Source organism: Pristiophorus japonicus, chromosome 9 (assembly GCF_044704955.1).
Source record: "Pristiophorus japonicus isolate sPriJap1 chromosome 9, sPriJap1.hap1, whole genome shotgun sequence".
In the NCBI taxonomy this organism is placed as follows: Eukaryota; Metazoa; Chordata; class Chondrichthyes; family Pristiophoridae; genus Pristiophorus; species Pristiophorus japonicus.
In genome coordinates this window covers 45178399-45191670 of record NC_091985.1, presented here as the reverse complement: position 1 = coordinate 45191670, position 13272 = coordinate 45178399, and the positions used below count along the sequence as shown (strand labels likewise).

Below are 13272 nucleotides of genomic sequence, written 5' to 3'. Positions count from 1 at the left end.
TACCCATTCCAGGTATTAATCACTCTCTGTGCAGCCGAGAATGCAAGTTCCCACCTCAAACAGGAGAAAGCTCCAGCAATATATGCAAGTGCGGCCAAAGTGATGCCAGAATGTTGAATCAATTCCATACCATTAGCTTGCCATTTTGCTCGTTCCTGTTCCTACCCACAAACCATGGGCCTTCCTTGAAGTCAAGTACTTCTTTGAAACATTTGCAGGATCCAACAGCTGATACCATATACTGCTCTGACATGCTGAATCCTTAAGGCGTTGTGTGAAAGGGGGTTGCGAGAAGGTTTTTAAATGAGCTTATTGCAGCAAACAGCCTAGCTTTTTTGCCCTGTGGAGGTACCTCTGGAAATCCCACTAACATTGGTCCACTTGGAGGAACAGGTGGGCCGGGAGGTGGTGGGTGGGGGGGAGGAAACAGTCATTCTGTGAGAGGGCCAGGATATGGGAGGAGGCCTATTCGCACTTGCCCCTACCCTCCCAACCAAGTGCACAGGCCAGGCAGAACATTCTTGCACGTGATTGAAAAGCAGTACTGAAGGCGACACAGCTTGTCCCCGAGGCAGTGACAGACTGCTGCTGGAAGCCTTGCAGCCAATCTTCAGTACTAATGCCCGTGTGAAGGATTAACATCAACACAGACTGGTTGGTCCAAACAGCCTATTTCCTTACAGTAATTTCTATGTGATACACTTCTGACAAAATAATGGGCAGACTTGTGGAATTCAATCCCAAAGCACCAGAATAATGTCAGTTAATAAAAATTTACCTTTATTATACAATCACTGTGAATCACTGCCTGTGATGTTATCTTCGACATGGAATTAGATAACCCCTATTGTCCTAAAATAGCAAATCTTCTGACTCACTGCGAGCAACATCATGGTGATTTGCGAGTGTTTGAAAAAATATAGCCAAAACCACGAAAGGTAAGTTGATAACCGATTTATCCTCAAGTCTTGGAAGTTTCAATTCTTTTTTAAGCAGACTAGCGTTTAGTGTCCTTTATTTTTTTAATCATTTTTTATCTTTTGCAGTCTCAAGATGGAGTGAATTGACAACATTGATCCACACAAACTGTGCACTGTAGTGAAGGGTTCCAAAACCAAAGGATCCAGGGAGCACAAACTAAACATCAGGAAGTTCGAAGTAAGAAGGAAGGCAGGTCGAACAATTTGGACACAAAGGATTCTGAGATTGTGGAATGAGTTATCAGCAAAGGTCACCGAAGCAGGTGATGTAAATGGACAATTCGAGGCTTTTGGAAAGAGAAGGGATGTGATGAGAAGGTGGGTAAGTGGGGTTGATTTACAGAAAAGGAATGTGCTTGCTGGGTCCAATGGCCATAAGAACATAAGAACATAAGAATGTAGGAATATAAGAACATAAGAATTAGGAACAGGGGTAGGCCATCAAGCCCCTCGAGCCTGCTCCGCCATTCAATAAGATCATGGCTGATCTGGCTGTGGACTCAGCTCCACTTACCCGCCCGCTCCCCGTAACCCTTAATTCCCTTATTGGTTAAAAATCTATCTATCTGTGACTTGAATACATTCAATGAGCTAGCCTCAACTGCTTCCTTGGGCAGAGAATTCCACAGATTCACAACCCTCTGGGAGAAGAAATTCCTTCTCAACTTGGTTTTAAATTGGCTCCCCCGTATTTTGAGGCTGTGCCCCCAGTGGAAACAACCTCTCTGCCTCTATCTTGTCTATCCCTTTCATGATTTTAAATGTTTCTATAAGATCACCCCTCATCCTTCTGAACTCCAACGAGTAAAGACCCAGTCTACTCAATCTATCATCATAAGGTAACCCCCTCATCTCCAGAATCCAGCCTAGTGAATCATCTCTGTACCCCCTCCAAAACTAGTATATCCTTCCTTAAGTAAGGTGACCAAAACTGCACGCAGTACTCCAGGTGCGGCCTCACCAATACCCTATACAGTTGCAGCAGGACCTCCCTGCTTTTGTACTCCATCCCTCTCGCAATGAAGGCTAACATTCCATTTGCCTTCCTGATTACCTGCTGCACCTGCAAACTAACTTTTTGGGATTCATGCACAAGGACCCCCAGGTCCCTCTGCACCTCAGCATGTTGTAATTTCTCCCCATTCAAATAATATTCCATTTTACTGTTTTTTTTCCCAAGGTGGATGATCTCACATTTTCCGACATTGTATTCCATCTGCCAAACCTTAGCCCATTCGCTTAACCTATCCAAATCTCTTTGCAGCCTCTCTGTGTCCTCTACATAACCCGCTTTCCCACTAATCTTTGTGTCATCTGCAAATTTTGTTACACTACACTCTGTCCCCTCTTCCAGGTCATCTATGTATATTGTAAACAGTTGTGGTCCCAGCATCGATCCCTGTGGCACACCACTAACCACCGATTTCCAATCCGAAAAGGACCCATTTATCCCGACTCTCTGCTTTCTGTTCGCCAGCCAATTCTCTATCCATGCTAATACATTTCCTCTGACTCCGCGTACTTCTATCTTCTGCAGTAACCTTTTGTGTGGCACCTTATCGAATGCCTTTTGGAAATCTAAATACACCACATCCATCGGTCCTCCTCTATCCACCATGCTCGTTATATCCTCAAAGAATTCCAGTAAATTAGTTAAACATGATTTCCCCTTCATGAATCCATGCTGCGTCTGCTTGATTGCACTATTCCTATCCAGATGTCCCGCTATTTCTTCCTTAATGATAGTTTCAAGCATTTTCCCCACTACAGATGTTAAACTAACATGGCCCTAAGATGGTCCTTCCTAGGCTATACACCCTGGACTCCACAGTCTCTGCTAGTGCTGCTTTTGTGGTCAGTTGGTAGCAGAAATATGATCCGATGTCCATGTCCCCTGCCTCCCACTGACTGAGCATTCTGCCTCTGTTTGACACTGTACTTGGTTACCGAGATTAGCAACTCGCCATCAGCGGGGCGGGGTGGGAGGGGAAGAAGTGCTGAAATGTCAGCTGGGATTCAAATTTACATCTGGGTCATCTAGTTCAGGGCACAATGTTGTCATGTCAATGATCTGTTTCAATGGTTCACTGAGACTTGAGGTCACACTGAGGCCGTTTACTCAGAGCTGATTCGTTAAAACACAGACTAATAATTACCTTAAGTAACATTTACAAATTGTATTTGAGGCAATAAAACACAAATATTATGCCGCAGTAGTTTTAGTTAAACTGTCTGTGATTTGAAGTATTAATGACATATCAAAGATAATATCTGTGGAGTGGTTTGCAGAGAGACCCGTAGTGACATTCCAAATTGGATGTGAATTGGTGAAATGGGATATAATGCCAATGTGTCAGCAATCTACTTGAAGTAATTATAAGGAGATCGATAAGGCTAAGGGCTGAAGGATTTAAGGCATCATAAATGAAGGAACTTTACAGTGCGATTGCTTTACAAGGTCATGTTATTCCCACAATATAAGAACATTACAAGTCTTTTGATAACAGGTGGAATGCTTCTTAAATTTAGCCTGAGACTTATTAAAGCAAAAGTTATAGAGGGCATGAATTACAGGCAATGATAAAAGAAAGCTGCTCTTGTTGTTAGAGAAAATTATGACTTGCCTGATCACTAGCCATTGAGGACAGGATTGAGTATGATGATGATGCCTTCCATAGTTAAATAGCCCAATTGTTCAGATTCACGCATGAAGAATGACCACCTGGGCGTTATTCTGATATGTGGCCAATGACCGTGAAATTGTACCTTAAAGTGTGTCATTGAGATTTTTGAATGATAAGGGAGAGAAGGGTTATAGGGAGCGGGCAGGGAAATGGAACTGAGTCCATGATCAGACCAGCCATGATCTTGTTAAATGGCGGAGCAGACTCGAGGGGCCGTATGGCCTACTCCTGATCCTACTTCTCATGTTCTTATGTAGCACCCTCAGGAAAAGGCAATTTTGAAGAAAAATAAATCCAAACTCTCTGGACCTACTGTCTGATTTCATCCACAAGGCAAAATCTCTGTGGAATAGATTCAGGTTTTTTCAGTTAAAACTGAGAATATACAAGTAGTTAGAATAACTATAAAAGTGAAAATAAAATCAGATTTTATATACATGTCTTTAAATGGTAATGCATTACCCTGCACTGGAGAACATGGATAGGCGGATGTGACAGAAATCCAAAAGGGCAAGTGTGATACACCAGTCTCTGCTTTACACTGATCTTTTTGAATTTAAAGAAAAATATGTTTGACTATTTCTATTACCTTAAGGGATGACTTCTGAGAGGTTCCGGTGCCCCAAGCGGAACCAAATATTTTAGCATTCAAAGCATAGATATAAATTCCCTGGCAGGTACCATATTCCTTCTGGCAAAATATAGGATACAGATTGGACATCCCTTATCCTGGACTCCCTTATCCAGCACCACCCCTCGTCCGGCATGATTCTGGCAGCTGAGGGCGCATGAACAGAACACGGCCGACCTCCACCTCGACTTTGGGGCAACTCCGACACTCGGCCCGCTGGGGCCCTCCGACACTCGGCCCGCTGGGACCCTCCGACACTGGGCCCGCTGGGGCCCTCCGACACTCGGCCCGCTGGGACCCTCCGACACTCGGCCCGCTGGGACCCGCCGACACTCCGTCCACTGGGGCCCTCCGACACTGGGCCCGCTGGGGCCCTCCGACACTCGGCCTTTTGGGGCCACTCCGACACTCGGTCTGCTGGGGCCACTCCGACACTCGGCCCGCTGGGGCCCTCCGACACTCGGCCCGCTGGGGCCCTCCGACACTCGGCCTTTTGGGGCCACTCCGACACTCGGTCTGCTGGGGCCACTCCGACACTCGGCCCGCTGGGGCCCTCCGACACTCGGCCCGCTGGGGCCCTCCGACACTCTGTCCGCTGGGGCCCTCCGACACTCGGCCCGCTGGGACTCTCCGACACTCCGTCTACTGGGGCCCTCCGACACTGGGCCCGCTGGGGCCCTCCGACACTCGGCCCGCTGGGGCCCTCCGACACTTGGCCCACTGGGACCCTCCGACACTCGGCCCGCTGGGGCCCTCCGACACTCGGCCCGCTGGGACCCTCCGACACTCGGTCCGCTGGGACTCTCCGACACTCCGTCCACTGGGGCCCTCCAACACTGGGCCCGCTGGGGCCCTCCGACACTCGGCCCACTGGGGCCCTCCGACACTCGGTCCGCTGGGGCCCTCCGACACTCGGCCCGCTGGGGCCCTCCGACACTCGGTCCGCTGGGGCCCTCCGACACTCGGCCCGCTGGGGCCCTCCGACATTTGGCCTGTTGGGGCCACTCCGACACTCGGTCTGCTGGGGCCCGCCGACACTCGGCCCGCTGGGGCCCTCCGACACTCGGTCTGCTGGGGCTCTCCGACACTCGGCCCGCTGGGGCCCTCTGATACTCGGCCCGCTGGGGCTCTCCGACACTCGGCCCGCTGCGGCCACTCTGACACTGGGCCCGCTGGGGCCACTCCGACACTCGGCCCGCTGGGGCCCTCCGACACTCGGCCCGCTGGGGCCCTCCGACACTGGGCCCGCTGGGGGCACTCCGACACTCGGCCCGCTGGGGCCACTCCGACACTCGGCCCGCTGGGGCCACTCTGACACTGGGCCCGCTGGGGCCACTCCGACACTCGGCCCGCTGGGGCCCTCTGATACTCGGCCCGCTGGGGCCACTCCGACACTGGGCCCGCTGGGGCCACTCCGACACTCGGCCCGCTGGGGCCCTCCGACACTCGGCCCGCTGGGGCCCTCCGACACTCGGCCCGCTGGGGCCCTCTGATACTCGGCCCGCTGGGGCCACTCCGACACTGGGCCCGCTGGGGCCACTCCGACACTCGGCCCGCTGGGACCCTCCGACACTCGGCCCGCTGGGGGCCCACTGACACTCGGCCCACTGGGGCCACTCTGACACTGGGCCCACTGGTGGCCACTCCGTCACTGGGCCCGCTGGGGGCCCACTGACACTCGGCCCACTGGGGCCACTCCGACACTCGGCCCGTTGGGGCTGCTCCGACACTCAGCGTGCTGGGGGCCCACCGACACTCAGCCCGCTGGGGCCACTCCGACACTTGCGTCTTCCCGGGGCGCCAATTTCCTCCCTCTCCCGCCTCCCCCTTCCCTCCCCCTCCCCCTTCCCTCACCCCTCCCCATCCCCCTCCCCCTCCCTCTCCCCCTCCCCTCCCCCTCCCCTCCCTGACCTCAGGCTGCTGAACTCCCCTCATCCGGCAAAATCCCTTATTCATCACAGGCCAGGGAGGGTGCCGGAGAAGGGAGGTTCAACCTGTTTAGGCCTGGAGGGAGTGGTATTGACATTTGCAGACCATACCAAAACGAAGGAGACCAAAGGAGGCAGCTAAAGGATATTGCTCACCTGCAGCACCTGACCCCCCATTCACACCTGGAATAGAGGAATCCATTTCCAGCATCTCTTCTGGGAAACTGAAATCTTTACTCAAGTAGGCTTTGCCGCCACCACCTGCTGCTACTATCAATGGGATTGGGTCTCCATTGTCCATCTGCAATATATCAGAGATGCAAGCACAAGTTAAATATAGTTAAATTAAGTTATACTGCACATATTTTTCTCAGGAGGAAAAGTTTACCTCTAATTGAAAGTCTGCATCTCAATTAAAAAATGAGACATATAAATATAATTTTCTTTTCAGTTTTACAGCATTATTTTAATTGTATGAGTATTTTATAGTGTCAGCTGTGGCTCAGTGGGTATCTCTGAGTCATACATTTGTGGGTTTAAGTCCTCACTCCAGGGACTTGAGCGCACAAATCTAGGCTGACACACCAGTGCAGTACTGAGGGAGTGCTGCACTGTCGGAGGTGCCGTCCTTCAGCTGAGACGTTAAACCGAGGCCCCATCTGCCCTCTCAAGTGGACGTAAAAGATCCCATGGCACTATTTCAAAGAAGTGCTGGGGAATTATCCCTGGTGTCCTGGCCAATATTTATCCCTCAATCAACATCACATTGCTGTTTGTGGGAGCTTGCTGCGCACAAATTGGCTGCTGCATTTCCTGCATTACAACAGTTACTACACTTCAAAAAGTGCTATGGGATATCCAGTGGTGGCAAAAGACGCTATATAAATGCAAGTTTTTCAAGTACATAAAAAATTTGCAAAAGGACATAGACAGGCTAAGTGAGTGGGCAAAAATTTGGCTGATGGAGTATAATGTTGGAAAGTGTGAGGTCATGCACTTTGGCAGAGAAAAATCAAAGAGCAAGTTATTATTTAAATGGAGAAAGATTGCAAAGTGCTGCAGTACAGCGGGACCTGGGGGTCCTTGTACATGAAACACAAAAGGTTAGTATGCAGGTACAGCAAGTGATCAGGAAGACCAATAGAATCTTAGCCTTTATTGCAAAGGGGATAGAGTATAAAAGCAGGGAAGTCTTGCTATAGTTATACAGGGTATTGGTGAGGCCACACCTGGAATACTACGTACAGTTTTGGTTTCCATATTTACGAAAGGATATACTTGCTTTGGAGGCAGTTCAGAGAAGGTTCACTCAATTGATTCCGGGGATGAGGGGGTTGACTTATGAGGAAAGGTTGAGTAGGTTGGGCCTCTACTCATTGGAATTCAGAAGAATGAGAGGTGATCTTATCGAAACGTATAAAATTATGAGGAGGCTTGACAAGATGGATGCAGCGAGGATGGCCCCAAGTTTCCACACGCAGCGAAAAAGGCGCACCTCAGAGCTGGGCGCCTCCTTGGAGCTCGATGTCTGCTTGGCACGGCGCACAGGGGGCGGAGCCTATCACTCGCGCCGATTTTGTAAGTAGGAGGGGGCGGATACAATTGAAATGAGGCTTCTTGGTGCCGGCAACCCTGCGCGTGTGCGTTGGAGCGTGCGCGCACGCGCAGTCTGAAGTAAACATTGGCACTCGGTCATTTTTAAAAGTGCTGCAGAAAAAGTGAAGGTTCGTTTCTTGGACCCCTGCAAAGGCTTGTAATTTAATTTTCTTGATATTTCTGTGTGTGAGAGAGTGCTTTTAGCAGCACTGCTGAATAAATCACCTGCTGAAATCAGTGAGTTCAGCTTTTCACTGCTAAACTTGCAGAACCGATGCCTGCAAATTAAGGACTGTGTGTTTGGAGAAATAAGAGTGCCAATTCAACTTTGCAATGGATCAACGTCCACCAAGAACAAAGAATTTCTTGCATGAGGAAGTGGAGATATTAGTCAACGTAATTGAGCAGAGATGGCAGGAGCTAGATACCAGCAACAGAGGTCGCATAAAAGTGCCACCAAAAGAAATGAAGAAACGCTGGAACCAAGTTGCAGAAGATTACTGCGCAGTGGTGCATACCAGGAGATCTGGAAGTCAGTGTAAAAAGAAATGGCATGACCTTGGTCAAGTAGTTATTGTAAGTAATATTTCCCATTTTTAATTTAATCATAATTGTAACCTGGCTATCTGTATGTCCCACCTTGCAGACTGACACACTCTGTAAAAAGTTATATTTTACTCTTTGCAGAAGAAATTGGCCCACAACAAAAGGGAGGCAACTCGGACAGGAGGAGGCACGCCCAATCTGCATCCACTGACACCCTTGGAACAAAGGGTAGCTGCTATGATGAGTTGTACATGGAGAAAAGCAATTAATACAGCACAAGCTGGGCCCGCATGCGAGGAAGAGGGTAAGTCCTGAAAATGCATCGTGGCCCTTCAAATCAACCTGCTGCCTAACCTGCTATGAGTGAGAGTACTCATGCCACCCATCCGGCCCCCTCCCTTGCTGTTAAACATTTGACTGTTCTGATGTATTTTGCAGAACATGATGATGATGATGATGACAATGATGCTGCTGCCAACCCTGAGGATCCTGATGGTACAGAACAAGAACCAGTACAACCAGCTGCGGACGAACCAGACTGGATGATGGCAGCGATGACTGAAATGTCTGTAGGGGAGAGCTTCCAATTTAATGTTTATGAACCCCCATCAAGGGGCATCAGAGTTTCAACCCCTAGCACAGGTCTTGGTTCCACCTTCCATGCTTTCGCTTCCGATGTTGCGGGTCCCAGTGGTGCTGCTAGTATAATGCAGCATTCTACAGTCAGTGCACTACCATCCGAGCCTGCGCCTCCCTCTCGCATAGGTTCTGGTTCCACCTACTATGGTTTCGATTCCGACGCTGCGGGTCCCAGTGTTGCTGCTGATATCATGGAGCAGTTTACACCCATTCATCCAACACCCCAGCCCATGGCTCGCACTCGAGTGCTGTCGTCTGGAACACTGAGCGCCCCACCATCCCAGCCCGAACCTCTCTCTCTAGTACTGCCGTCTGGAACACAGAGCGCCCTACCGTTCCAGACCGAGCCTCTCCCTCCAGTTCTGCCATCTGCAACACAGAGCGTCCCACAGTCCCAGCCCGAGCCTCTCCCTCCAGTTCTGCCGTCTGCAATACCGAGCGTCCCACCGTCTGTGCCCGCGCCTCCCAGTGTAGTGGTGCCACAAGGCAGACCCAGGCAGAGGAGAAGGAGATTGGAGACACGCTCTCCTGAGATGCAGCGTGCAACAGATGCGACTCAGGTTGTGGCATTGGGTATGGAGACCAATGAGCTTACACGATCACTCATCGGTGGCGTCAGTGCAGTGGGTGAAGAGTTGATGGTCCTGACGGGAGAAATAGCAGTAATGACACGGGAACTTAGGGAGGGAATGTCCGAGGGAGTGCAATCGACTGCTCAGGCCGTCAGGGAGGGCATGCAAGTGTCAGCACAGGCCGTCAGGGAGGGCCTGGTTGAGGTAGCTGCTGCAATAAGGGCACACAGCCCGGCCAATCAAATGACACCCCCATGAGGAAGTGAACATTCACTGAGATATGGATGAGACATGGTTGCAGCCTTTCTTTGCTGCTTTTGTTCTTGTTCTTGATGTAGCTGTAGTAGCGTTTTTCAAATTGAAATTGTTTTGTAAGTTTTGTAACTTTACAATTTATAAGGGATCGTATGGTTTTTAAGTGATCTTATAGTGTAAATGCTCTCACATTTTTTTGTATCTTATTTAATTTTGCACCTAAAAAAGTGATCCTGAAGTTTAAGTGTTCTTCAGAGTGTAAGATTTTTCACAATGAAACTGTTTTGTAAGTTTTGTAACTTTACAACATATAAGTGATCTCAGGGTTTTCAAGTGATCTTATAGTGTAAATGCTCTCACATTCTGTAAATTATTTAATTTTGCATCTAAAAAGTGATCTTGAAGTGTGTGATCTTAGAGTGTAAAATTTTTCACATAGAAAGTGTTTTGTAACTTTTGTAACTTTACAAGTTTATAAGTGATCTTAAAGTTTTTAAGTGATCTTCAAGAGTCATATTAAAAAGTATAGTTTGATACAACAAATATTTTATTAGAATGACGTTAACTTTTCAATAAAATATTTTTTCATTAAAACTGTTTCATGTTCCATTAACACAACACAATGTAGGAACAACTGCAAAGAATAAACATGTCCATGCGCAACAGTGGTCGCAGAGCCCTCAGGCATCAGTAGTTGAAGCGTTCATGGATGAGCTGCTGGCGCAAGTCTCGAGCAATCGTTAAAGGGGCACGATGGACGGCCCCTCCTCCGACCTCGTGCTCCGGCATCAGGCACTTGCATGCTTTCCTGATCGTCGTCATCATCCACATCCTGCTGTTCCGTAATATTATCATCATGCACTGGACCCTCACGTCGGTCTTCGGGTTCCACTACCAGCTCCTGCTGCCTCATGATGGCTAAGTTATGAAGCATGCAGCACACAACAGTGAAGTGACCGACAATCTGAGGAGAGTATAGCAACTGTCCTCCAGAATGGTCCAGGCATCGGAATCGCTGTTTCAATATGCCAATGGTCCTCTCAATGATGCTGCGCGTCGCAATGTGCGCCATGTTGTATTGACGGTCAGCTTCTGTCCGTGTCACGCGTAGGGGCATCATGAGCCAGGTGGTCAGGCCGTACCCTTTGTCTCCCAGTAGCCAGCTCTGCCCTTCTGGCTGCTGCGTAGGATGAACGCATCGTGGGTGCTGCCAGGGTATCTCGCATCGACTGACATGATGCGCTGCTTGTCGTCACACACGAGCTGCACATTGATAGAGTGGAAACCTTTCTTATTTCGGTACTGCTCAGATTCCTCCACGGGTGCTCGCAAGGCTATGTGGGTACAATCAATGCAGCCCTGTACCTTTGGGAAGCCGGCAATCCTGAAGAAGCCTACAGCCCTCTCATGGATTGCTTGTGCGGTCATTGGGAAATTGATGAAGTCATTCCTTCGCGCATACAGTGCAGCCGTGACCTGGTAAACGCAGGCATGTATTGCACGTTGAGAGATGGCACACACATCTCCAGTTGTAGCCTGAAACGATCCCGAGGCATAGAAAGAAAGTGCAGCTGTTACCTTCACTGCAACAGACAAGGCAGTTGTCCTTCTGCTTCTGGGCTGCAAATCTGCTCTCAGCATATCACAGATCTGTGACAACTTCTCTGCGAAAACACAGCCTTTTCACACAATCGGCCTCGCTCATGTCCAGGTACGAACGCCTGGTTCGATATTGTCGACGTGGGTAAGGTCTCCTGCCCATCAACCTACGGGCTATGACGTTCCTGGTGCGGTGAGCTCTAATCAATTCTCTCCTATGCAGTGAATTGATGGTGAACCATTGCATAATACGTGGTGTTGACAATGCAGCACCCATTCTGCAAATTTAAATATAAAACTGTGGCTGCCTCTCCCTGTCCAAATGGCCTCAGTCCCCCTCACAGCTCAAAGGCTGCTGCTGTATCTTTGGCTGCCGGCCAGCCATTGACGCCGCCCTTGAAGCGTGGCCGAATGGCCTCAAGAACCTTAATGAGCTGCGTGTGTCCTGCGTTGATTCTTCGGCTGCCGGCCAGCCACTGACGCCGTTGCTATCCCATGGCCGAATGGCCTCAAGTCCGTCCGGGTGCTGCATCTTCGCGGGGAATGAAGGCCTGCCTCAAGCACCGCAGCTCAGCTCGTAGGCTGCTTGCTGCCTGCCCCTGCCGTCGAGACACTGACGCCACACCCCTGCCTGAAAGGCCTGCCTGAAGCACTTTCACACAGGTAGGAACATGGTTTATTTAATCTTTTCTTTGCTTATAAATTTTTATTCAGGTTGGATTTATTTGTATAATATTTGTATAAGTATAACTAAGGATTTATTGTAGAATTTAATGACATCCCTTCCCCTCCGCCCCTCCCTCCCCATCTCGTTCTGGACGCCTAATTTGTAACCTGCGCCTGATTTTTTAAAGTGTAGACAAGGTTTTTTCAAGCGTACAAAAATCTTCACTTGCTCCATTCTAAGTTAGTTTGGAGTACGTTTTCACTGTGGAAACTTTCAAATCAGGCGTTAGTGGCCGGACACGCCCCCTTTTGAAAAAAAAATTCTGTTCCAAAGTGAAACTGTTCTACCTGACTAGAACTGCAGAAAACTAAATGTGGAGAATTCCGATTTCTAAGATACTCCGTTCTACACCAGTTGCTCCTAAAAATCAGGAGCAAATCATGTGGAAACTTGGGGCCGATGTTTCCACTGATAGGGGAAACTAGAACTAGCGGGCATAATCTTAGAATAAGGGGCTGCCCATGTAAAACTGAGATGAGGAGAAATTTCTTCTCTCAGAGGGTTGTAAATCTGTGGAATTCACTGCCCCAGAAAGCTGTGGAAGCTGTGACATTGAATAAATTTAAGACAAAAATAGACAGTTTCTTAACTGATAAGGGGATAAGGGGATAAGGGGTTATGGGGAGCGGGCGGGGAAGTGGACCTGAATCCATGATCGGATCAGCCATGATCATATTAAATGGTGGAGCAGGCTCGAGGAGCCGTATGGCCTACTCCTGTTCCTACTTTTTATGTTCTTATGTAAGTCTTTCTTTCGTATACACAAAACACTTTCTTCGATGTTCCTTCTACTGAAGGCTGCATGTGTGTATGAAACTTTCAGATTGACTATAGTGAGGCATTGTAACAACCTATATTTATGGCCACTGAACCGGGCCAACTAAAAGAAAGACTTGCATTTATATAGCGCCTTTCACAACCTCAGGATGTCCCAAAGCACTTTACAGCCAATGATGTACTAATGTGGGAAATTAGGCCAATTATCCCAACAAAGACATTATGAAAACAAAACAGTTCTAGCAGCATGTAAGATTTTATGAGTCATAAAGCTTAAATAAGAACTTTGCTCTCAATGGAAATTTGCGAGAATGTTTAAAGAATAAGGGATAGAAAGG

At 48.8% G+C, this 13272-nt stretch overlaps 1 protein-coding gene across 1 annotated transcript in view; it reads right to left on the bottom strand.

Annotated features, from left to right (window-relative positions):
• Positions 1-13272, bottom strand: part of LOC139272598 (ALK tyrosine kinase receptor-like) — a 1661561-nt gene that overhangs the window by 114098 nt on the left and 1534191 nt on the right. The window contains exon 15 of the mRNA XM_070888679.1: positions 6380-6524. Within this exon, the coding sequence (XP_070744780.1) occupies positions 6380-6524 (145 nt within the window). The remainder of the gene's footprint in view (positions 1-6379; positions 6525-13272) is intronic.